Source organism: Gymnodraco acuticeps, unplaced genomic scaffold (genome assembly GCF_902827175.1).
Source record: "Gymnodraco acuticeps unplaced genomic scaffold, fGymAcu1.1, whole genome shotgun sequence".
NCBI classification, from domain to species: Eukaryota; Metazoa; Chordata; class Actinopteri; order Perciformes; family Bathydraconidae; genus Gymnodraco; species Gymnodraco acuticeps.
This window is the reverse complement of record NW_022990858.1, coordinates 4934-31029: the sequence shown is the minus strand read 5'-3', so window position 1 is coordinate 31029 and position 26096 is coordinate 4934. Positions and strand designations below refer to the sequence as shown.

The 26096-nt window shown below is 42.8% G+C and overlaps 2 protein-coding genes and 3 non-coding genes across 5 annotated transcripts; all 5 read right to left on the bottom strand.

Annotated features, from left to right (window-relative positions):
* Window positions 1-4968: 4968 nt before the first annotated feature.
* LOC117557407 (60S ribosomal protein L3-like) lies at window positions 4969-14302 on the bottom strand. Its single transcript, XM_034233244.1, has 11 exons — window positions 14198-14302; window positions 13908-14021; window positions 12378-12567; window positions 11848-12007; window positions 11425-11510; window positions 10959-11022; window positions 10525-10534; window positions 9826-10056; window positions 8444-8457; window positions 6490-6559; window positions 4969-5296 (listed from the first exon to the last, which is right to left on the bottom strand). The coding sequence occupies exons 1-11, from the start codon at window positions 14249-14251 to the stop codon at window positions 5084-5086; spliced, it is 1206 nt and encodes a 401-aa protein (XP_034089135.1). The 5' UTR covers window positions 14252-14302; the 3' UTR covers window positions 4969-5083.
* Window positions 10126-10217, bottom strand: LOC117557411. Its single transcript, XR_004570705.1, has one exon. It is a non-coding gene; the product is annotated as a small nucleolar RNA U83B (small nucleolar RNA).
* Window positions 13622-13747, bottom strand: LOC117557410. The gene has a single exon (XR_004570704.1). It is a non-coding gene; the product is annotated as a small nucleolar RNA SNORA54 (small nucleolar RNA).
* Window positions 14303-15535: 1233 nt separating the features above from the next.
* On the bottom strand, window positions 15536-15665 carry LOC117557409. Its single transcript, XR_004570703.1, has one exon. It is a non-coding gene; the product is annotated as a small nucleolar RNA SNORA54 (small nucleolar RNA).
* Window positions 15666-20156: 4491 nt separating this feature from the next.
* On the bottom strand, window positions 20157-25586 carry LOC117557408. The gene is made up of 7 exons (XM_034233245.1): window positions 25548-25586; window positions 24468-24512; window positions 24321-24368; window positions 23107-24180; window positions 22816-22971; window positions 22478-22570; window positions 20157-21155 (listed from the first exon to the last, which is right to left on the bottom strand). Exons 4-7 carry the CDS (start codon window positions 23794-23796, stop codon window positions 20847-20849), a joined length of 1248 nt encoding a protein of 415 aa, XP_034089136.1. The 5' UTR covers window positions 23797-24180; window positions 24321-24368; window positions 24468-24512; window positions 25548-25586; the 3' UTR covers window positions 20157-20846.
* Between the last annotated feature and the right edge of the window lie 510 nt (window positions 25587-26096).

The following is a 26096-nucleotide window of genomic DNA, read 5'->3' as shown; positions in this document are numbered from 1 at the left end:
TCTCTCTCTCTCTCTCTCTCTCTCTCTGGAGAGAGAGAGAGAGGAGAGAGAGGAGAGAGAGAGAGAGAGAGAGAGAGTTTATGCAATTTAGGACTATACATTATGTATGTAATTTATGTGCCAGTGTGTCCATGGTTTTGAGTCTGTGTGTGTGTTGAGCGCCTAACTAAAGTAGGACTAAGCATACCGGTAGTTTCTGTGGACCTGTCTGCCCGTTTTGTGAGTGCACTGCGCGCATGCGCACTTGTGTGGCATTGTTTGGGATTACCTAATTAAAATAGCGTCCCCCCAGTAAAAAATCCCCACTACACCACTGCTCCCTGGGACACACAGTAGAGCTCTGCATCAGCCCAGGTCCTCTCTGTGTTGAAGTACTTGTAGCAGCGGCCGTTGAAGGAGAACCAGAAGAGGGACAGGTGCAGGCCCGGTTCTACGGGGGTGCATAAGGGTGCATTGACTCAGTTGAGTCGTTATGCACCCTCATTTGAAAATGAAAAGTGAAAAAAATAGTGAAAAATATTACATATATAATAATAATAATAAGAAAGAATTTAGTTGAAATAAAATAATTGTAATTGTGGTTAAATAACATTGTCTGCTGCATTTGGTCAATTTAAATGGTAAGTAACGTTATTATGTCAGGTGCGCGTGACCTGTGCCGCTGCGCGTTGTCATCTGCAAGGTGCTTACACAGCAGTCAGTGATGGACATCAGAAAATGGTTGAAACAACCAGCACTTATCGCCAGCAGTAACACTGCATCTACTGCAGGTAATAACAGTTCAGATCATGGGGACATTACGTTACCCGCGGCCACTGTCGTGGACAGTAACTTCCTTCCGCCCGACTTGCCGGCTTTGCCCGCCTCGCCCACGTAGGCGGAGCAGCCGCAGCCATCTTCGTTGCCCCAAACACCGCCACCCCTCAGCGGCCCGCAAGTGCCAGAGGACCTCGGCAAAACAGAGCCTGCCCAGGTATATTTAAAAAAAGTACCTAACTCACCTGTACAGTGGGGTGAGGTGCTCATTTTGCAGCTCATGGTTTCAAAACAGAGATTGGCTGGAATATTCATGTAAAAAAGATGCCATCTTCTGCTATGCATGTAGACATTTCGGTTTAAGTAAGTCAGATGCCTTCACCACAACTGGCTACAACAACTGGCGCCATGCTCTTATAGGCTACGTGATAAGGGACTGGGAAAGCATGAATCAAGCAAAGAGCACATAGATCCATAGATCTCTTCATTTTGCTCTCAAAGTGCACCAGATTGATGCTTTTAACTTCAATATTTAAAAACAAATCTTCCCGGGGGAGCATGCCCCCGGACCTCCTTAGAGGAGGTGAGGACCCCCCTAGAGGGTGTTAGGTCCACTCCCCACTTCTAAAAATAGCACTTTACCACTGCACCCTCTCTAATCTCAGATGCACCCTGAGTCATTTTGTTCTGGAACCGGGCCTGGACAGGTGTCTTGTTGGCTCCATTGGAGGGTAATCTGAAGAAGACACAGCACCCAGAGCCAGGCCCAACAGGAAGAAGAAAACCAGCATGATGATGATGTCACCGTCTCTGTCTGTTAAAGTTACACTGAACCGTTGGACAATAGGGGGATGGCGATTGTGAAGCTTCAAGTGACAGGCTGCTTCTTTATATATGTGTGGGAATATGACGTCATTGTCACGTGACGTGATCACATGACCGGTGACCGGTAATGTTATAAAAGTTTGCCGGCAGTTTCAGAAAACCTTTATCTTTGCTACGCGCGCGCCGTTATCTCCCTCAAGGTAGGACTCGCGGGTTTAAGGTGGTTTTATGGTCTTTTCAATGAACCTATGGAAGTGTCTCAGTTTGGATTTGATTAGGGCGAGGGCAAGATACGTTTTCCCATCATGGAGGGAAACTCTTCAGACATTCAAAGCACGAGACCTGATCTGTTACAAGCAATGTGTTTTTAATATGGTGTTTTACTCAAAGTTGTAATCGTTTTTAAGCAACTTGTACGTGTTTTGCAGAGTGTAGCAGTGCTCATAACCAGCCGAGCAACCCGGGAAACTAGCTATGGACATTTGTTAACTTTCTTCTATCTTTTATTATTCTTTATAACATCTGTTTTTGTGTTTAATCCATAGAGCTGAGTATGAGCGTTTCCCCTCCTGGATGGAGCCAGGAGGATCTATTACTCTGTCAAAGAAAGCCTGGATTTTAACCTTCTTTTAATGTTATATTGAATTGGTGTTGGAGCTGGCAACTATTATGTTGCGTTTGATTTTTAAAAAGACTACTGTCCTCTAGTGTTTTTTTAGTTTTAGTTTCCTGTCAATAGTTTTCTTTGTGTGCAGATTGTGGGCAATATAATTGACGTGTGTTTGTGTTGCAGGTTCCTCTCCTTCTCCCTCTGGAGCCTTTTATTGTGGCCAGCCTAAGGCACACCTGTGCAATAATCAGCTGTTCTATCAGCATCTTGATATGCCACACCTGTGAGGTGGGATGGATTATCTCGGCAAAGGAGAAGTGCTTCACTATCACAGATTCTTTCAGATTTGTGAACAATATTTGAGAGAAATGGTTATTTTGTGAACCGAGGAAAAAAGTGTCTTCCAATTTCCTTTTTTTTGTTTGTGATTTCCTACCTATTTAGGGTTAAAAGACATCTTGCAATTTAGACTTTTATTTTATTTTAAAATGTTACAGTATTACATTTAGCTGACGCTTTTATCCAAAGCGACTTACAATAAGTGCGTTCGACCAACAAAATACAAACTTGAAGAAAACAGAATCATATAAGTACATCAGGTTCATAGAGCAAAAACATTTCATAGTGCTACTCAACTGGCTTAGATAAGCCAGTCCTTTATTAGTATATAAGTGCTTTGTTAATAGTTCTATCGCTCGAAGTGGAGTCAAAAGAGATGAGTTTTCAGTATGTCCACTGTAGCGGACGTCGGGCCATATTAGTTTGAAAAGACAGCCAAAATTAACAGATGGACTATGTAACGTATTATGGTTATAGAGTGATATTAATACAATAATACATTCACCTTTATTTAAAACATGAATAAGTAATTGATCTGAACATTGCTGTTTATTTGGTCAATACAAAACTAGCTTGTTTTTCGGTGAATCTTTCCAGATCTTCAAAGACTTTGTAGTCAATGTACTGGGACAGTACCTCATTGACTCCAGTCAGCACGGGCTGTAGGGTAATCTTGACTAGTTTTATGGATGTGGTCTCCATTTGACCTGCTCATAGAAACAAAGCTTGCATTCCTGAGGCAATTCTCATTGTTCATGGCTCCACTTAAAATAAAAACAACAATAAGACATACGTGCTACTCTTGGCCCACAGGGGGCCATGTCTTTCCAGCTCGTCCCTATCTGTATCTATCTGTGCGCTCATGGAGCCCCCTGCATCTTTCCCCCCCTTCTTCTTGACCCTCTTCTACCCCAGGTGTGAAAGCCTCATCTCTCTCATCATCTGAGAGCTCAACATCTGAATCTCCCTGAACTTTCTGGTACAGAAAATGTCTGCTTCAGTTCCGTCTCCTGCAACAATATTGAGTCATAAAGCCCATGAAGACGGTCCTGACGTCCACTAGAATGGACATTTATAAAAGGGCTGTTATTTGAAAACTTGAATTATTTAATTGCTTTCAGAACTAATTATATAGTTCCTCACATGTTAATAAACATATATGATTTTCATGGTAAAAATTACAATTATTCAACAATATTTGACTTCTCCTCCTACTTCTATACAATTTTGTTTTTTGTATGCCAGCCATTTTGGATGAAAAGAAAGAGGAACTTCCCAGCATGCAATTTTAACCAGTGACATCACTGGAAAGACCAGGATGTACAGCACATCAGGGATTGAGAGTAGCTCAAAAGAGTAAAAGGAGATGCATGTTAACAAAATGCCCACTACAGTGGACTTTTTCAATTGGCTGGGTCCCAGGAGGATACAGAAAATGTTCTAGATCTTTGAGTTCATCTCATGAAAAATGGGAGCAAAAACAAAAGTGTTGCATTTATATTTGTGTTCAGTGTACATACACATCTTGTGTTTTGCAATAAGTTATGTACACATCTTTGTCAGTATAATGTTTTACAAGAAGGATATGAAACAATCTTTGAGTTTGTTTTTTATTAAATAGCTGCAGTACAGGAATGATGGCGACAGTCAAAGCAGCACAGACGGTAGAGGACTTCAAGCAGTCTCTTCCTTGGTGATACGGTCCTTCTTGAGTGGTCCCTGTGAGATAAAAAGAAAGACCATCAATTGTTTGGCTATACTTTAGAACAGGGATGGGCAACTTGGATGGTGGTGGGGCCACATAATGTGTACTGGCCACCGGGTGGCCGCAGATTCACTTGGAACACAGACACACATTCCATGTATTGTATGTAATTATTAACAAATATACTAAGTCTGACATCTTCATTGACATTTTACAATCTTTCAGGGAACATCCTCTAATAAGCTCACTAAACAAATATCAGTTCAAAGATATGTTCTTTTTTTTTTTTACAAGTGGCATCTTTGGATTGAACAGGTTATTTAACAGTGGAATAAAACTATTGGAAAGCACGGAAAATGTGTGGACATTGAGATGAACCATTAAGATGACATAAACATGAAGTCATGAACACTAACCCAGACATTAGTTGTCTAACTTGAACCTAAGACACTTGTAGCCTCTGCTGACGCACAATAAGGGGAGTGTCCACACAGACCCCCGTCAACCCGCACTCTGCTGTTCCTCAGCGCCGCCTCCCGCTGAAATTATGAATGAACAGCGTATAGTAATCATAGATAACACGGCAGGGTCCGTGACAGTTTGTTTTCATCTGATTTCAAATAAACAAAGTCCTGGTTTTTAGAACATTAAACTTGTTTCGCCAAATTCAGATGATAATTACAGCTTTTAAACTTGTAAAGGCATAATTACAAGCGGCAGCTTAACGTCACAGCAGGCATAACAACAGCCGGTGTTTCTTGTGAGGGTTTCCCCGGGATATACATTCAAACCAGATTTGACATCAGGATTATTGTAGAATAGGTCTTTTTAAAAAGGGAATGACTTAACTATAAATAAAGTGAGTCACATCTTCTGCTTCCAGGCAAGAGGACTTCAACAGGACAATTCCCATGACTGTCACTCACCAGAGGGTTGATGCTCTTGTTTGACAGATCATACTCTGTGGAAGCATTGTTCTCCACCAGCTTGCCATCCTTGGTGTGGAAGCCCAGGCCAATCTTGTAGATCTGTGCGGTGGTTAGGGATGCATACCGGTATCCGGTATTACCAAAATACCGGTTAATGGTGGCTACGGTATACCGTACCGAAATCAGATCCGGTTTCGATACTTTGAACTGTGATGGGATTTGTTTTCTCTCACCAGTGAAGGTAAATGTTGATTTTAAAGATGAGATTTGTTTGTGCAATGCCGAGATCTCATGACCATTATTCTATTATGTATTTGTTCTCTAGTCGAATCTCAGGTTTAACATTAATTATAACGGTGCTATAACGGTCTGTTTGCATTGACAAGATGTGCTATTCACACCTGATGGCGGATGTTATAAAAGATATTCCATAATCGGTTTTCTTCATATTTTTTATTCAGTACTAAAAGGTCCAAGAAGTCCAATGTTACGTTCCCAATTGGCTAGGGGAACAAAAGGGAAACGACACGACCAGAGTAGAATTGGTATAATTATAAGTGATTTATTTATAATAGCAGCGGTAAACAAAATGGAAGGCGTGCAGCCTGAAACAAACAAAAGGGCCAAAAGGGCACAGGTTGACAGATAACTGAACTAAGGGAGGACTCAAGAGTCAAGGCATACAGGGAAAATAAATACTGATATGCTAAATAAAGAACGAAACAAAACCTCACTTTAAAGTGGTACAGACTAACACAGGAAATATATACAAAACACAGCTAAACTAAAAGGCAACAGTCACAAAATCCTAAGCTACTCTAAACAATAACTAAGCTACTCTAGACACTACTAATCACACAAGTTTAACCACAGTTAACAGAATTCTATAAGAGCAAGTAGCGAGAGGCGTCTGTCCACATGTCAGAGCCTCCAGAGTGGTGATAGTCTGCAGCCTTTATACTCCTCCCCAGCAGGTGTACGCCGGCTGTGCGCTGCGATTGGACGACGTCGATCCAATCACCATCTTCAGAGGCGGACCAGGAGATGGGCAGCCAATGATGTTGGGGCTACCACACAGCTCATTTGCATAATCACACGCACACAGCTGCAAACAATCCCAGACAGATTAAGGAGCAGACAAACAGCAACCGTAACATCCCACAATTGAATATTCATTTGACATGTTCACTATATCGTAAAGCGCTTCATGGGACTAATTGTGGGATGATACATTTTCAAAGTATCACGATATGTATCGTATCGTTCAGTGGTATCGGTATCGTAAAAAAGTCAACGATTATGCATCCCTAGCGGGTGGTGGTACCCTTCTGACCAGCACGGGCCACAGAGAAGGCAACACGGGAAGGATGCCAGGCACCAATACAGGCAACCTTACTGTTACGTGCCGTAGTGTTTGTGTGGTCGTGTGTATGTGTGTTTCTCTCTCTCTCCCTCTGATTCCGCAGGTGCAGCCTGATTGTCCCCAGGTGGCAGCCTCTCCCCAGGTGCTCCGAATTCCTAATCAGGGCCTCCATATAGGCCCGGAGGAAGACTGCAGTGGGCTCTCTGTTTTTTCCTCCTCTGGCTGCATGTGTGCAGACCTGTGTGTTGCCATTTGATAGGAGGGGAGCTCCGTGCTATAATCGATGCTGTATAATTCTGTGCAAATTGGCTGGTGAGCCCGTGTTTCTTTTTTTGGTCATTTAAACGACTGGTGCGTTACTAAGAGATCGGTTTTTCTCTCCTTTTTTTGTCGTGCTTGGTCATCCTTGTGTGTGGTTACTTCCCTTGTACCCCCCCTAGATTTAGAAAGGGAACGTAACATGGGGGCTCGTCCAATCTTTCAGAAAAATAGTGAGTAGTTGTTTGTGGTTTAGTGTTGATATTGTGTTTGGTAGCATTGACTTCCTCAGTTTAGACAGGGGAGTGTCTAGTTGGGCTGAATCAGTCCTTCCTTCAGGCACTCTTTTTATTTTGCCTTTTTTATTTTCGGGGTAATCCTGGGTGGGGATTTATTCCCTGTTGGGGGCAGGCGATTCAGGGTTTCGGCCGCTGATGTTTGCCTTTAAAGTCGCCTCGAGCCCGGCACGCCCCAGAAGATAGTTAGGTAAGTTTGGTAGGCAGGATCTGGGGAAGTTTTAAAAAAAATAAATAAATAAATTGTAATCATAAATATATTTATAAGTAGCCGTTGCTAAGGATGGCTTTTGTTTGGGAGCAGTTTGTGGCCAGTCCTACTGTGGGTCAGCTAGACTGCTGTAGGAAGGTTGATTTGCGATTAGTTGCTGAACATTATCACGTTTGTCTCCTCTGCTCTTGTTAAAAGTGAACTAAAGGCTACTTTGATAACTGGACTAGTTGAACAGGGGGTTTTGAGTCGGCCTACTTCAGTGGAATCTCCTGGCGCGGTGGCCGGGGGTGTAGCAGCAGTATCTCAGGGTGGAGGCCGCATTGGTGTTACTCCTGGTGTTCAGAGTGCTACGGAACGGGCAAAACTTTTCACCACACCTCAATTTGGCTCGTTCTCGGCAGGATCCTCACCTACGGGGTCTAAATTAGATGCTAGGGTAAAAGTGCGTATGGCTCGTCTCCAGTGTGAGAGGGAGGAGCGAGATAGGGATTTTCAGCTCAGGAGGGAGCTGGAGATCAGGAAGCAGGAGCAAGAGCTGGAGATCAGGAAGCAGGAGCAAGAGCTGGAGATCAGGAAGCAGGAGCAAGAGCTGGAGATCAGGAAGCAGGAGCAGGAGCTGGAGATCAGGAAGCAGGAGCTGGAGGCAGACACTGCTGTCCGGATGCGTCAGATAGAGCTCCAAGCAGCTGTGGTGGGTGATCCTGCAGTTACACCTTCTGGTCCTGCTGCTTCCTTTGACGTGAGCAGGCATATTTCTTTGGTCCCTGTGTTTCGTGAATCAGAGGTGGAAGTCTATTTTGGTGCATTTGAGCGCATTGCTGCTGCTCTGCACTGGCCAGAAAATGTGTGGGCTATTCTTTTACAGTGCAAGCTAGTCGGCAAGGCTCAAGAGGCTTGCTCTTCTCTTTCAGTCGAGGATAGTTTGGTGTATGAGAAGGTGAAAGGTGCTATTCTCAGGGCATATGAGCTTGTGCCTGAGGCCTACAGGCAGCGTTTTCGCGGCATGAAGAAAGCTTCTGGCCAAACGTACGTGGACTTCGCGAGGGAGAAGAAAGCCCTCTTTGACAGGTGGTGTAGAGCGTGTAAAGCGGATGACATTGCTTCAGTGTGTGAGCTGATGATGTTGGAGGAGTTTAAAAACTGTGTACCGGAGCGTACGGTAGTCTATCTGAATGAGTAGAAAGTGACTACCCTTCAGCAGGCGGCCACTCTGGCAGACGAGTTTGCGCTGATACACAAGAGCGTTTTCTTTCAGCGTGATCCTCCTCAGCGGGACACTTATAATAGAGCTCCTGACAATTATGTTCCCTGTGCCAGAGTCCCATTGTTAGGTCCCAGGATAGACAGAGCTTGTTATTTTTGTCTTGACCCAGGTCATGTGATAGCAGACTGTGCAGCTTGGAAGCGAGAGCGGGCAGCAGGTGACAAGCACCCAAAAGGGGTGGGCTTGATTAAAACAGAGTGTCCTAGTAGGCAGGTCACTGTTAAAATGGGCCCTGATGAGTGTTTTAAACCGTTCATCTCCACTGCTTTTGTCTTTCTGTCAGGGAAGGTGGAGGATCAGCGGCAGGTTACTATGTTACGAGACAGTGGTGGCTCACAGTCGTTCATTCTTGCGAGTGCCCTGCCCTTGAGTAATGAGTCTGCCTGTGATGCGAATATGGTGGTAAGAGGTATTGAAATGGTTTTGTGCCTGCACCTCTTCACAATGTCCATGTCCAGTCTGAACTGGCTACTGGTTACTTTCCAGTTGCTGTGCTCCCCAAATGTCCTGTCGACGGTGTGGATGTCATAATGGGTAATGATATAGCCGGGGGTAAGGTGTATCCTCAGGGCAAATATCCTCACTGTAGGGCTCGTAACAGACGTGTCACACGTGCTCATTCTGTTTCTCTCCCAGGTCCCGACACTAAGCGATTGTGTTTTTATTGTCTTGACCCTGGTCATTTAGTGGCGGAGTGTGTAGCTTGGAAGCAGCAGGTGGCAGCTTCCAAGCATGCTTGTGAAATATGTAATGAGTGTTGTTGGTAACTGTGACCAAACACTGGTTTGGTTTTATGGGGGGGGAAGGGTTACGTGCCGTAGTGTTTGTGTGGTCGTGTATGTGTGTTTCTCTCTCTCGCCCTCTGATTCCCCCCAGGTGCAGCCTGATTGTCCCCAGGTGCAGCCTGATTGTCCCCAGGTGCAGCCTCTCCCCAGGTGCTCCGAATTCCTAATCAGGGCCTCCATATAGGCCCGGAGGAAGACTGCAGTGGGCTCTCCGTTTTTCCTCCTCTGGCTGCATGTGTGCAGACCTGTGTGTTGCCATTTGATAGGAGGGGAGCTCCGTGCTATAATCGATGCTGTATAATTCTGTGCAAATTGGCTGGTGAGCCCGTGTTTCTTTTTTGGTCATTAAACGACTGGTGCGTTACTAAGAGATCGGTTTTCTCTCCTTTTTTTGTCGTGCTTGGTCATCCTTGTGTGTGGTTACTTCCCTTTGTACCCCCCTAGATTTAGAAGGGAACGTAACACTTACGCTGACCACGATGGTCTTGTGAGGAAGCTTCTTTGTGTGCCAACGGCTGGTGACACCCTTGTATCCGTGACCCTTGGTGATGCCAATAACATCGATCATCTCGTCCTGGGTGAAGACGTTGTTAACAGGCACGGCCTGTTCCAGCTTCTCACGGGCCCAGTCCACCTTGTCAGAGATGCTGCCTCCGTTCAGCTGCAGCTCCATCAGATGAGACTTCTTCTGCGCAATGGGCAGCAGGCGCATCTAAACAGAACAAATAAAATGCACGTCAGAACGGGGAATTCATAATTCCATGTCAAGTGAAACATCTTTGTAGTCTCAGAAGGAAGGCAGCTGGAAGGTATCCTCATGTGTATCGGGCACCATGCCTGGTGCAATCATCCGTGGTCTCATCACTGACAGACAAGCAGGTCGGCCCGTCACAATTACTTGGATTTATCGTGCAATATCGACCTTTCATTTTGGCCCAATATTGGGGGATTCCTATATTTTAGATTTGCATTATACCACAATTCTTGAGAAAGTAAAGTCTTTAAAAAATTGTTTTATTATGCCATTGTATTAAAGTGGAAAACAAATAGGTCTTAAAATGATAATGACGTTTAATCCAGTCATTTCTGGGACAGTACATTGTCCAAAAAAATGCATTTATGGTGACAGGCCAACAAGCAGGAAAATGAACACCTCATTGTAATCATGAGCTTTACTAACCTGTGTGTGCAATGAGCGCCTACATGCTGTGGCTCAATGCCAGCCAACCCAAGGAGGAGTGGGACATAAAGGCAGTGGAGGCGAAGAAGCAGTACGAAATCGCAAGGCAGGAGTTTGAAGACAGCGGCGGAGGAGGAGCGTCCTCCAGTCCTAAGACGGAAAGTAAAAAGCTGGAGTTAAGAAGAAGGATGTTGGGTTGTCGTGGACCCCTTTGGGGCCGTCTTAAGGGTGTGGCTGTTCTGTCTGTGCTGCATTGGCTCCAGTGATTGCAGTAACTCAGGGCACCTGGGTCAGGTGTCCTGCAGCTATTTAGAGCCTCTGCTTGTCTCTCTCCTGCAGGCTCTGATGAGTACACAGTACTTCATTTGAATTGTTTATGCAAATAAACACCTTTTTCTACCCGTTGACATGTTGTGTCTCTTTTGAGCCAGGTCGCAACAATGCGGATAACCTGGCAGTACTTCTTCATGGAACCAGTGTTTCCCACAGAATTTGATTCTATTTGTGGGGCACCGCACAAAAAAAGAAAAGCCAAAGGCCCCTTAACCTATTCGGGTGGCCCACGCATCCACCCCCCCCCCCTCAAATAACAAAATACATGTGAGTTCATGGCTACTGTAGCAGACAACGTTCTTGTTGCTCTGTGTTGCGTTGTTAATGAGTGAGACACACCGGAGTTGAGGATCTGTGGGGTTTATTCTCCCAAAAATATCATTTACAATTTAGCAGAAGCCTTATTCCAAAGCGACTTACAATGACCAATTACAGGGACATTCTCTTACTCAAGGGCAAGTGGTGTTCCAGGCAGGATTTGAACTCGCAACCTTCCGATCATCAGCCCACCTCACTATCCATTAGACCACCACCAAAAAATAAATCAATGTATGGGAAACACTGAACCAAAGTCCTTCTCCAGCTGCTTCTTGCCCCCATCATCCTGCCATTTCTTGCAGTATTTGGTGAAGGCCTTCTTCTTGGACTTGTACCTGAGACCCCACAGGAGGAGACACAGAGGTTGCACAGGTTCTTCACAACCCAAGAGGGCCAGCGGAAGAACACAGTGCATAGCTGCTTGCCATCCCAATCCATGTGGAAAGGGGTGCATTCTCAGCCAATAAGGATTTCAGCTCATGGCACAGTTTCTAAGAAGCACTTTCCACTGGCCAGAGGAGCCCGGAGCTCATCAGGGCACATGTCACCTGAGCGGAGCTGCCACAGGAGGCACCGCAATGTTTGACTCACTCAGTGAAAACACAGGTCTATCATTTTCACTGGGCAACTAACTGCTTCAATGAGGCATTTAAATGTATTGTAGCAACTCACCAGTTCCTGTAGAATCGACGCTTGCACTCTTCACTGAGGTGCTCAGCGAAGATAGTCTTGAAGGAACGCAGGCCAAGGGGTGTGCTGACGTAACCAACAACAATCAAGGGAGGGGTCTCAAGAATGGTCACAGCCTCAACCACTTCCTTCTTGTTCACCTCTGCAATAGAAAACAATAGTTTAGATATGAAGAACTTTCCTCGACTTATGACAGCTGTAGTATTTATGATATGGTATAGACTGCGCTCAGTGCTCGACATTCAGCAAGGGGTATAAGACCCATTATGTCCGCCCGTCGAGGGGATCATCACAGGCAGTATTGAGGTCATCACAGTAGAGTATTTTATGCAATGGGCAGAAAGCTTTTTTTCTCCTATTCCATTAGGAAATGTCCATTTCTACATCACAGCTGAATCTTTGGACTGACAGACATCTCAATTGTTTTTCAGAAACTGGGCTGTTTTCGCCCAAACAATTGATCTATAATAGTTAGTTGCAAATTCATTTAAAATTAAACTCAGTCCACTCACTTGAGCCAGGTCGGTCGACCTCGCGGACGACGTGGGTCATGCCGGCCTTGTAGCCCAGGAAGGCGGTCAGGTGCACGGGCTTGGTGGGGTCATCCTTGGGGAAGCTCTTCGCCTTACCACGATGACGGCTCCTCTTGCGGGGCAAGAAGCCCAGGGACCCGTGGCGGGGACCCGAACATTTACGGTGAGACTGGAGGGAGCAAAGAGTCAAGTTAGCCGGTTCATCCGCAGAGCTAACTGTGTATAAGTGCGGCCTAGCTCAACATTAAGCATAGAGGGTCTGAAATACAGCATGGTCGTATTTGGAATAACGCAAGCAAGTAGAAATCCGTTCTAATAACTGGACAAGTTTAAAATCTGCGTTAGAATACAGGTCAATGTAATTAAAGTTAACTGCTGTAAGAAATTGAAATCAATGTTTAATGATGTAATGTAGTTTCAACATATAGTAATCTTAAAACTGTTTTATTGTGAAAACATTTCCAGTTAGCATTCGCCTGTGGCTAACGTTGATGCTAAAGTTTATTTTGAAAAGCTATTCTGAAATAGCAACAGTAAGCTTGGCTACCGGCTTTGTGTTACAAACGATTGCAGCCGTTAAAATGCATGGAATAAAAAGTCATGAAAGACAGTATGCGGAGAAGAGGCATGTGGAGTTATACAATGAAGACACTACGTCTAAATCCTGTTTTACTCGATATCGGACATTGGTGAAAGGAGGGCGGAAGATTACGTCACAACCCCCAGAGAGGAGGAGCGAGGGGGAGATCCAAGCGGGAGGAACTAACGGGTCTCGCTCTCTTTTCCACGACCCGGACTGCGAGAGGGAGCTGCAGCCTCTCTCTCCCGACTATCTTCTGTTTGTTACATTACTACGCCATTTAATTAAAGTAACCAATTTGACCTTTCTCAGAGACTCCATTGTCTCTTACCTTTTAAGCTTCTCTCCTGGGACGCAGGAACAACGAATACTCTAATAATACTAAAACAAATATATCCATTCTAGACCGGGAAACCTTCTCTTGTCCGATCCGTCTGGAGCTACTGAAGGATCCGGTGGCGATTCCCTGTGGACACAGCTACTGCATGAAGTGGACTCCAAGCTGCTCCTGCTGATCACTGCTATGCTGGAGCTGAAGATGGTGATACGGTCCTTCTTGAGTGGTCAAAGAAAGAGACCATCAATTGTTTGGCTATACTTTAGAATGATGCACATGTAGTCCATGTGTGGGCTCAGAGCAGCCAGATGTCTCCAGAGAATGAACAGGGAGCAAGCACAGACAGCCACTGCTCCCCTGCCTCAATGGGGTCTCTATAGCACTGGAATGGAACCGCTCTACTGAAGAAGAGCCAGGTTACGAACAGTGCGGAGAAAATAAAATTGCTTCCAAATTCTTAATTGATATTAAGACTTCTTAAATGGTATGCTGGCAAAATGTGCATACAAATAAGTATAAAGGTCTTAGAGACTAAGAAAATAAATGTGATGCAAAGGTATGCTTTTGTACAGCTTTCAGTACAAACTCTTACCACTAACGCCTTCTTCTCCTTCACGCTCTGGAAGCGGCCAAACTTGGAAGTGGTGTCGATGAACTTCAGGTCGATCTTCTCCATGGCACGACGGTTGGTCTGCACAAGCAGAGACTGGGAATACAAAATAAAAAGATACAGAGTTTAACATTTGTGTTGGGAACTAAGTCAGTGATTTTATTTTAAGATATTCTTTAGAATAATTGACTCCCACCTCAGCAAGTTAAATTATACCAGGGGCACTCAACAGTCAAACGTGTTTTATATGAAGCATTGCAATTTGTCCTTACCTTGCGCTGAGTCAGCACCCTCTTCTTGACTCCCACAACACAGCCTTTAACCATGATCAGGGTATGGCTGGGGTAGGATACAGCCAAACCAAGAAATGGCTTAGCCCCACCTTGAAAGATGATGTTAAAGTAAGCATGTTGAGAACACGGATTGCGAAAATCTACTGGTCGTGTCCACAACACACAAACTGATCCTGCTGTAACAACAAGTGTACGTTACTGATGCAATATGGTTGAGACCATTCGGGCTTATGCTAGAGGGGTGCAAGGAATAGTCTAAGTAGTGGGGGAGTATTATACACTAAAGGTGTGGAAATTCTCTCGCTTTATAATATCAGCGCGGCCGCGGTCAGATCAAAATGCCTCCGAATGCAATTTGAACAGAACTACAGCCAATCAGAGCAACGAAACGTTGGGTCTGCTGCGTCATGCATTACTGATGCATCACGTTCACAGTGAAAAGTCCCCAAACTCGCGCAGAGTAAATTGCAGACAGACAGCAGAACTTCTAGGATTAATTGTATATTTCGGATGGATAGATTTGTTCTTAAACGCCCTCGCATTGAGGTACAAGTCGAACAGGTGCCAGAGTCACACGACCCACCTGAAGAGTGAATTTTGAATATATTTTGTAATAATGGGTCATTTGAAAAAGTGTTTTGTATGACAATAGAGACACAGGCCACCTGTTGTGTGCTGTGTCTCTCTCTGTTTACCTGTGTCTCTCTCTCTCTCTCCCAATTCTATATGCCAATTTTTCTTGTTTCTGCCGCTGCGTAGCATGTTGTAAAACGTGGAATTAGCAGAATAGGTTATTGTATTGTTTAACTCACACCTGTTGCTCTCGATGTAATTTAGCTGCTAAAAGGAGACTAATAAAATCCTCACGCGTGGCGTTTCACTGTCAAGGGGTGAGATATAGCGTGTATGTAATTACATTACAAATACTGACTTGAGCCCCACCACTGTATGGGTTAGCCCTATCATAGATTACCCAACACAAATACTCTGGCGCCGCCACTGACCATGATAATAATAATGTATATAGCGCCTTTCACGAAACCCAAGGACGCTTCATTGGTCACATCTCCATAGTGGACAAATCCACCCTAAAAAAGCAAGTAAAGTGAGTCACATATTCTGCTTCCAACAGGTCAATGTAATTAAAGTTAACCACACTGTTAGCATGGCTAGCTTAACATGTGCACACTTGTCGGACACCAAAAGGAAGACGCGGAAACAGTTTAACACGAATATGTATACATGCTATTGGCATACATTTTTCGTAAAAGAAAACCAATGTTCTTAAACTTAATAAATACAATTGGGCTCAGATTCAGATGTCTCCAGAGAGTGAACAGGGAGCAAGCACAGACAGCCACTGCTCCCCTGCCTCAATGGGGTCTCTATAGCACTGGAATGGAACCAACAGCTCTACTGAAGAAGAGCCAGGTTACGAACAGTGCGGAGAAAAGATCCATTGAACCCAGATTTGACATCCGTCAGGATTATTGTAGAATATGTCGTTTAAAAAGGGAATAACTCAAGTATAAATAAAGTAGCGGCCTTTATTGACTGCCATTTTGAAAGCAGCCGGTGTAAGTGTAAATACTGAAACAATGAAAACAAATATATCCATTCTATTGGTATACATGTTGCATAAAAGTAATCCAATGTTCCTAAACTTAATTAAACCAACGGATGCTTAAGATGTGTAACATATTCCTATTCAGAGCGCACGAAGCAGGAAGGTAAACTCACCATCTTGTGTCCACTACGATTGAAAGAGGCCAACGTGATGCTTGCTTCAAGTAATGACAGGCTGCTTCTTTATATATGTGTGGGGAATGTGACGTCATTGTCACGTGACGTGATCACATGACCGGTGTCCGGTAGAATGTAAGTTATAAAAGTTTGCCGGCAGTTAAGTTGGTTTTATGTAGTGATGGTGAGATGAAGCCTTATTAAGCTTTGAAGCTTTCCAGCCAATTGGTTCGCAAAAGGGTTCATCTCATGAGGCTTCATCATGGGCTTCATCTGAACACAAACCCCCTGTTGGTCAAAGTGTGTAAAACAGGCAGATTGGACATCTCAACAGTGTGCTCTATCTCATACCGAGTTCCCATTGAGTAAAGCCTTAGAATAACTCTGAACAACGAACATAAAATCATATTTTCATGTTAACAATATTGTATTTATTCCAGTTTAATTATTGTGATTGAAAAGCCTAAGGAGGCTGGTAAACATTGCAAAGAGGGATTTGTATTCCTTAATAATATTCGTAAACTTAACCATGTTGTAGCCTGAGAAAGGCTAAACCATATCAAAGAATACATTTATTAACTACATTATCTCATTTAGCTGTAGCTTTTATAAACAACAAAAAATACGTATTGTTGAGTCGTTGAACCAGGGACCCTGCGGTCATGAGTCAACTGCGTTCCAGCTGAGCCACAGCACACAGCTCCCTGAAAACACTGCAAGATATTTATTCCTGTATTTATTTATTGATGTTTTTATTCCTACATGTATTTATACTTGTATCTATTTACTTATGACATGTTCCGACCTCTATATAAGTGAGGGTCTGAGCTCTCTTGATTCCATCGTGTCACCGGTCCTGGGTACAGGAGGGGTAATATGGTTCTTATTATTCTTTCACACACACATACGGGTATTGGGCCGAGGGCGACACCGTACTTCCGGTATCTGCCGTTTTATGCGAGGTGCAAGCAGGCCAAGGGTTTAGCCGTACACCGTCTAGGTGTTGCTAAGCTTCCTGTACTGAATATCATAGTCTATTGACTTAATCAATATCTAGTCAACTCTAAAATACCACATATATGCAATGGCATGATAATATTATTGTGACAAGTGGGGTATTCACCTGGTGTTTCCAGAAATTAGACGTAGATGCAGCCAAAATCGACGAAGGCCACTTTCGAGGGTCGTTTTTATACATTACATTATTACATTACATTGCATTTAGCTGACGCTTTTGTCCAAAGCGACTTACAATAAGTACATTCGACCAGGAAGACACAACCTTGAAGAAAACAGAATCATATAAGTATATCAGGTTTCATAGAGCCAAACATTTCAAGTGCTACTCAACTGGCTTTAGGTAATCCAGTCCTTTATTGGTATAAAAGTGCTTCGTTAATCGTTCTAACGCTCGAAGTGGAGTCGAAAGAGATGAGTTTTCAGTTTGCGCCGGAAGATGAGCAAGCTATCTGCCGTCCTGATGTCAATGGGGAGCTCATTCCACCATCTTGGAGCCAGGATAGCAAACCCACGTGTTTTCGCCGATGGGAACTTGGGTCCCCCTCGCAGCGAGGGCGCAACGAGTCGTTTGGCTGATGCAGAGCGTAGTGCACGCGCTGGGGTGTACGGTTTAACCATGTCCTGGATGTAGGAAGGGCCAGATCCATTCGCAGCACGGTAAGCAAGTACCAGTGTCTTGAAGTGGATTCTAGCAGTTACCGGAAGCCAGTGAAGGGAGCGGAGGAGCGGAGTGGTGTGGGAGAATTTAGGAAGGTTGAAGACCAGACGAGCCGCTGCATTCTGGATGAGCTGCAGAGGTCGGATGGCACATGCAGGTAGACCAGCCAGGAGGGAGTTGCAGTAGTCTAGGCGTGAGATGACGAGAGCCTGGACCAGAACCTGAGTCGCTTTCTGAGTCAGCTGGGGACGTATCTTCCTGATGTTGTAAAGCGTGTATCTGCAGCAGCGGGTTGTAGCAGCGATGTTTGCAGTGAAGGACAGGTTGTTATCTAGGGTCACACCCAGATTCCTTGCAGTCTGAGTCGGGGAAACAACTGAGGTGCCGATGTTGATTGTCAGGTCAAGAGTTGGACAATCTTTTCCCGGGAGGAAGAGCAGCTCAGTCTTGTCAAGGTTGAGCTTGAGGTGGTGAGCAGACATCCACTGAGAGATGTCAGCTAGACAAGCAGAGATGCGTGCGACGACCTGGGTCTCTGAGCGGGGAAAGGACAGAATTAATTGGGTGTCGTCAGCGTAGCAGTGGTAAGAAAAACCATGCGGGCTAATGACTGATCCGAGCGAGTTTGTGTACAAGGAGAAGAGGAGGGGACCAAGAACAGAGCCCTGAGGGACCCCCGTAGTTAATTGACAAGGGTCGGACTCAGACCCTCTCCAAGTCACCCTGTAGGTATGGTCTTTGAGGTATGAGGTGAGGAGGGAAAGTGCAGAGCCTGAAACTCCAAGTTTTTGGAGAGTGCGAAGGAGGATCTGATGATTCACCGTGTCGAATGCAGCAGACAGGTCCAACAGGATGATGACAGAGGAGAGGGATGCAGTTTTGGCAGTGTGCAGTTCCTCCGTGACAGCAATGAGAGCAGTTTCTGTGGAGTGACCTGCCTTGAAACCAGACTGGTGCGGATCCAGAAGGTTGTTCTGATTGAGATAACAGGAGAGTTGTTTAAAGACAGCGCGTTTAAGTGATTTAGACAGGAACGGGAGGAGAGAGACAGGCCTGTAGTTTATAACATCAGACGGGTTGAGAGTGGGTTTCTTTAGGAGAGGGTTTACTCTTGCCTCCTTGAGACTGTTTGGAAAGTGACCAGAAGTTAGAGAAGTGTTGATGAAATGGGTGAGAAACGGTAGAATATCAGGAGCGATAGTCTGAAGGAGGTTTGAAGGGATAGGGTCCAGAGGACAGGTGGTAGGGCGGGCAGAGGTAATGAGGGTAAGAACCTCACTTGGAGAGAGAGGGGAAAAGGAGGTTAGTGTGTTGGTGGAAGGAAGGTCTGGTGACCCAGCGGTGAGTAAAGGTGAGTCAGAAAAAGAAGAGCGAATATCATTAACCTTTTTTTCAAAGTGGGTAACAAAGTCGCTTGACAGAAGTGAGGAGGGGGGAGGAGCTTTGGAGGGTCCAAGAGGGTGGAGAAGATGGAAAATAGTTTTTTAGGATTGGAATAGGAAGATTGGATCTTATCTTGAAAGAAAGTGCTTTTTGCCTGAGAGATCGAAGCAGAGAAAGAGGAGAGGAGAGCTTGATAGGTTAGGAGGTCGTCACGGTGTTTGGATTTCCACCATTTCCGCTCTGCTGCCCTAAGGACGGTTCTATTAGCACGCAGTGCATCATTTAGCCAGGGAGCCGGAGGGGACTGACGAGCCTGCCGAGATGTCAGAGGACAGAGCGAGTCCAGAGTGGATGAGAGAGTAGAGAGGAGAGTTTCTGCAGCAGAGTTTGGAGGCAGTAGTTGGAACGAATCAGAGGAAGGGAGGGCTGAGAGCACCGACGAGGCAAAGGTAGAGGGAGAGAGGGAGCGAAGGTTACGGCGGACAAGTGTAGGATGGGAAGAGATTAGTTTGTTATGTTTGGAAAGGGATAGAGAGAATGAAATGAAGAAGTGATCGGATGTGTGGAGCGGGTTTACAGAGAGGTTAGAAGTAGCGCAGTTCCTTGAGAATATGAGATCAAGGACATTGCCAGCTTTATGAGTCGGTGGGGACGGAGAGAGTGAGAAAGCAAAGGCGGTTAACAGAGATGTTAGTTCGTCTATCTTCCCCATCTGGAGGTTGAAGTCTCCGAGAAGTACAGCGGGAGGGCCAGTTTCAGGGATGTGTGAGAGGAGATGATCTAATTCCTCCAAGAAGTCCCCCAAGGCGCCTGCTGGACGGTAGAGAACAACAATGGTTAACTGTATAGGATGGGTTACTGTGACGGCATGGAACTCAAAGGTGGAAGGAGTAAAGTTAGGTAGCTTGAAGAGGGAAAAGCTCCATTTGGGAGAGAGCAGGAGACCAGTGCCACCTCCTCTGCCAGTGGGTCTGGGTGTATGGGAGAAGGAATATGCAGTGGAGAGAGCTGCTGGGGTGGATGTGTTGGATGGAGTAATCCAGGTCTCAGTGAGAGCAAGGAAATCCAGAGACTGCAGGGAGGTGTAGCCAGAGATGAAGTCAGCCTTAGGAACAGCTGACTGGCACACTCAAAGAAATAACTCATTGGATTAACTCAATTTTATTGTTGGCAGGTTTTCCATCCAATAAATATATGTGGCACAAACTCAAACTAATGGCATCCATGCAGTATAATGTAAATGAGTTAGTCCAACTCAAATTTTTCAAATAGAGTTTAAGTAAAATGATAACATTACCTTTATGAATTTAGATAATGCTAGTCCACCTAAATCCTATTTAATTAATTGAAAATGAAATAATGAGGTTAAATATAATTTAATAAAAATGTGTTACACATGATAGAAAACATGGTTTAGTTTTTTTTATTTTTAAATTCACATTATTCAAAACAATCCTCCATTCAATACAGTCTTTTTAAAATGAATGAATTCACACTGAAAGATGAAAAACATTTCTGAAAGATAATACCATTTTTAAAATGGCAGAGAAATGGAACTCCTATAATTAACTTACAAATCTCCCTTTGCCAAATACAATGAATACAATATAACAGGGGTATGCACTGCTCTTCTAACAGGACAATAACACATAACATGAAGAGTGCACTGCAAACACCAACATATGGAAATAGTGTTACAGTGTGTTGAAACAAACAAATACAGAAAAGCACAAATGATTGGTATAACGGCTCAATCTGCTCTGATTAGGAAACTCGTGAATAAAATGACAACAATGAACTCATGAGTCACTTCTTTTTCACATTTCAATCGAACAACTTGATCTTCAGACTTTCGATTTTACCATTCAGCTTGTGCCCATCCAGATTCATCACTACCTTCTGCATGAACTCGAAGGTGTGTTTGAGGTTGTCCGGAAAGCTCAAATCCAGGGCATAAATAAGTCCCAATAGCATGACAAACCCCACAATCACGCTGCCCAAGTTGTCCATGACTATATTGCCTTCGATGACAATTCCCACGTCCTCTTGCTGCCCATCCACATCTCTTTGAAGTGTGTATATGCCCATGACTGTGTTTGCCATGTCCCTCTTGGCATCTTCAGAGGCAGAGGCCTGAACAAAGACACAAGCATACAACACATGTTAACTAAAACCTGAATTACTACATTTTATAGAAGCAGATTTACTTATGTGGCTCTCCTCATTGATCAAAACAGTTTTAGACTAACCCTCTGGTATCACTCAAATGTACTACCCAATCTGGCCACTCAGGATAAAAATGTCCACTTTCAAAAACTTGAATGATAAAATGATATGATAACAATATTATATTTAAATATTTTTCCCCCACACTTTTTGGGAAGTGTGGGAACATTTTTTAAATGGACAATTAGGGTAATTTGTACACAGTGTATTCGAGACCGATTAGAAAAATTGAAATTCCAAAAAGTATCTAGAAAAAACACAAAATCATTATAGCCAAATCTGATGTGAAAAATTACCAATTTGGACAAAAATGTCCTGAGTGATACCAGAGAAGGTTAGGACCTCCAACACAGAACTAAATTAAGCTTGTAAGAAAATGTTTACATAAATAAATTATAAAGATATATTCCTGTATGTTCTGTTTGATTATCAACTTTATCTTATTTATTAATTCAGGTATTAAGTTATTTGTTTACATCCCTACTTAATAATGTAATTTGTTGTTATTCCTGTAGTTAATTATGCATTTACCTACTTATTTTGATATGTATTTGATTATTTATTATTTAATAATTTATTTCCTTGATTTATGTGATTATGTAATTATTCCTTTAACAATTTAGTAATTGCTGCATTCACATACCTTTTTAAACATGAATCTATTGATTAATATATTTCTGTATTTCAGCATTTATTTATTATTTTATTTATGTATTTATTCAATTATTTATAAGTTCTTACATATGTATTCATGTCCATATTTATTTATTCATTTATAGATGTATTTATATATAAATGTAAATATTTATTTCAGCATTCATTTATTATTTGTATTTATTTCCAGATATATTCATGTTTTAATTCACATTTGTATTTATCAATTGTATTCCTATGTTAATTTATAGATGTATTTATATCTGTATAAATGTATTAATTCACTTTTTTCTATATTTATTTTAACACTTGCCCGATGAAATTACTTCTGTATCTATTTATTATTATTTTTTTATTTCTGTATTTATTCATTCTTACATATATTCATTCCTATATTAATGTATACATTTATTTATTTCTGCATGTATTTATGATATGTGATAAGATATTTAGATGTAAGCAGGGATAGGGTTGTGCGCCATAGAATTTTCTTATTATCAATGTAAGTAATGGTGGTTATAATTGTGGGTAACACTGTTAACCACTACATTGAAAACATATTGTGATAAACATACCTGATACTCCTTAAAAAAAGAGTCTGGATCCTCGTTGAGGTAGATCGCGATGCTTCGCAGGATGCACCCCCTCTTGATGTGGATGTTTTCAAACTAAAGCAGGGGCGATAAATCAAAGACAATTAAGCACAATGCATGTGCAACAGAGCAGGTAGTTTACAACGTAGAGGGCTGTATCTGTCGTGTGTTTCCCTAAGCAGGACTCCTTACCCCTACATTTCCACAATAAGCTATTGCCTTAAAAACACTATAAAAGCAGACAATTTCTTAAATGTGTTCATATGAGCATGGACAAAAACAATACAGTGAAAAACGAGGTTCTCTGCATTTATACTAACCAAATCTGATATTGCAAGGGCTTCCTTGATTTTGTGGCCCTTTAGTCCTCCTTTGATCTTGAAGATCTTCAAGAGCTTGTCTGAGAAGTGGTCCAGCTGCCACATGAACTTTGATTGAAGTGGTGATGTTGTGATCCTCAAAAACTCCGCATTCACCTTAAAAATATTATTAACAAGCACAATACAACCAATTGTTACTTGTTTATTAGAATCACAACCATGCAAGGATGTAGACATGAATCACAAAGGATAATAATAAAAGACTGTCAACAAATACAAATATTTACTTACTTCACTCTGCTGAAACAGAGCAGGCCATCTGCATTTGAAGTCCCCTATCAAAGGCCTTTGCTCCACAATCTCAAGGCGTCTGTGAGAGAAGGTTTTTTCCATTTTTGCTTTTATCACCACTTCATTGTCACGCTTTTTCAGTTCTGACAATAAGGCAATTCTCTCGTTCTCCAAGCTTTCTGTGGTTTCGCCTTTTGGGTGCAGAGGAATGTAGTTTATTTCAGCTTTTCTTGTTTTTTTTATGTTTGCTGCAGCTTTGCCTTGGCCTGTTTTCTTGTGCTTTAAGGAGTTCACAAGGATTTCAGGATGTCCAAGACGGCCAAGCTTTGTACGATAGTTTTGCATTTTGTACTTAAGAGACTGTTTCCACCCCCCAAATCCTATCTTGGATCCTAGCTGCCCCAAACAAGGGTGGGCCCTCGTCAACGCTGCAGCTACCTCTTCACACTGATAGTCTTTTGGATATTTTGTGAATTTGATCATTTCTTGGGCTAGGCCATCAAGAATGACTCCTTTCAGCTTTAGGCCAGGCTGGAAGTATGTACCAGTTGTCTCAAACTCTGCATTCTGTAGATGAAGCTCAAATTCAGCCTCGTAGGTGAGCTTAGGAACCACAAAAACTGTGGGCCAGGATAACAATTGTGAGGCCTGAGCTTCAGGGGATGGATGCGGGGTTGACGTATACACCATATCATCACTGCAGCATGAGGCTATTGATGATGCAGGGATTAGAGACTCTGAGCTTCCAGTAATTGAGGTCTTATCAAATGAGTCAACTGTGTACTAAGTGATGGAGGGCTCAATATTTGACAATATAGGAGAGTAAATTACTTTCAGTGTGCTTTTATCCTGAATTTCAGACACTGATGTAAGATTCATGAACTCGTTAAAGTCAACATCCATGTATTGCAGACGGAAGTCCTCTTTCAATTGAAGAGATGTCTTGACAAATGTGTGCAGTTCTTCAACTGTTGCTGGGATTCCCGAATCCAGGGTCAGTTTTCTAGAGTCAGACTGGTCGGCAAAGATGATGCGCAGAAGCGCCCGACCTGCCGTTATGGAACACCTTTTAATCTAGAGCAGAAACAAGGTGAAACAATAACAAGAAAGAAACACATTAGGATTATATCAAAGATGAACATAAAAATGTTTTTACAGTTTAACTGCCCCTTAAATGTGCATGTGTCTGCTGGAAATGTTTTAACAACAAATACCTGCTAGCTAGTTCCAAACTGCAGTGTTTGCACTGCCACATGCATAACCTGAAAAAGAGAATAAATAGAATTAGCAATTGACACTGAACAACTGACAATGTCACAGATCAGCTTGTGCAAGTATTGTGAAAGTAGCCGTGTACTTACCATAAATAAGAGGTTTCCCCAAGGTGCTTGTTAATGCTGATCAAACTGCAAAAGACAACAAATATATTTTAGAGGTGTGATTAAAATGCTTATATATTTGAATTTTCACAGAAAACACATAATTGCCTAAGATTGCACAACCCAAAAAACGTTTCTGCACAACTCTGGGTGCCTGCTTGTGAGTGAAGTAACCCATACAAGATTCACATATATATTATCTCATTATTTATATTAAATATTTGGCAGTAAAAAACTCAACTCAACTGAACTCCTACAGAAACGAGTGGCTCCGCCTGTCCTCCTCTGCCTGCCTGCACTAAGGCCAGGAGAGAGATGGACACACCTGCTGAGCTTTATGATAGAAAATGGCAGCCCTTGCTGGGCTGCATGCAGGCTCTGCCTCCTATACTGTTACCTCATTCACTTGAATTACTCTTTGCATTTTTTGGTTGAATTTAAACTGAATTTCGGTGTACTGTGTTCAATGACAATAACGTTAAATCGAATGTAATATAATCTAATGATCTCCATTATCCAGTATCCAATGCTAACCGTATCTAGCAAGCTAGCTAACAAACCAGTTATTTGGCTAGCTAGCTTGCCTCATGCACTTTAATTACTCTTTGCATTTTTTGGTTGAATTTAAACTGAATTTCGGTGTACTGTGTTCAATGACAATAACATTAAATCGAATGTAATATAATCTAATGATCTCCATTATCCAGTATCCAATGCTAACCGTATCTAGCAAGCTAGCTAACAAACCAGTTATTTGGCTAGCTAGCTTGCCTCATGCACTTTAATTACTCGTTGCATTTTTTGGTTGAACTTAAACTGAATTTCGGTGTACTGTGTTCAATGACAATAACGTTAAATCTAATGTAATATAATCTAATGATCTCTACTATCCAGTATTCAATGCTAACCATATCTAGCAAGCTAGCTAGCTTGCTGTTTAGACCCAACTAAAAACGGAGCAAAATATAACACGGTGGTTTCAAATATTCTTGTCGATATTATGAAAAGGCATTACTTGGAAACAGGGAACATTCTAAACTACTAGAAAAAACAAATACTTACCAAATAATAGACTTTCCACCGTCAGTTTCCCCAGTCAGTGTTAGACAAAAGGCGGCAAATGACAGAACGGATGTTGCGCATACGCAAAGGGGGTGTGCAAAGGGGCGGTCCCCAATGAAAACAATTCATTTTGAGTTGCTCTGTCTTAAATACATTTAATAAGTGAATTGATTAATGTAATTTGTGTTACACTAATGAACTATACTTAGGTTTATTTCTTAAATAAAAATATTTAAGTAAAGTGAAACCATTTTTAATGTGTCAAGTCTAAGAAGGGCTTGAATCATTTTTTTGAGTGCAGTTCCACAGGCCACCTGAAACTAGATGTTGGATCTCAGTGGAGCACGTGGGATAGACGAGAGCAGGCCGGTTATATTGATTACGAGATACACGGGGCCAGTGATAATTGCGAGAAGACACATGAACAGGAATGGAGAAAATACACATGATTATAGCATGAGGGGCTAAACAACAAAAGTAAAAATTAAAAACGCCAACGATACTTAGCTCAATCAAAGTAGGATTTGCCTCCTCTTTGCCTCCCTCGTG

Coding starts and splice junctions, on each gene's coding strand:
- LOC117557407 (XM_034233244.1), bottom strand. CDS start 14,251: ATGGTTAAAGGCTGTGTTGTGGGAGTCAAGAAGAGGGTGCTGACTCAG. Junction 12,568..13,907: donor AGGAGAAGAAGGCGTTAGTG/GTAAGAGTTTGT, acceptor TGCTCCCTCCAG/TCTCACCGTAAATGTTCGGG. Junction 11,511..11,847: donor CGTCGATTCTACAGGAACTG/GTGAGTTGCTAC, acceptor GTGGGGTCTCAG/GTACAAGTCCAAGAAGAAGG.
- LOC117557408 (XM_034233245.1), bottom strand. CDS start 23,796: ATGGTGTATACGTCAACCCCGCATCCATCCCCTGAAGCTCAGGCCTCA. Junction 22,972..23,106: donor CTCTGTTTCAGCAGAGTGAA/GTAAGTAAATAT, acceptor AATATTTTTAAG/GTGAATGCGGAGTTTTTGAG. Junction 22,571..22,815: donor CCCTTGCAATATCAGATTTG/GTTAGTATAAAT, acceptor CCCCTGCTTTAG/TTTGAAAACATCCACATCAA.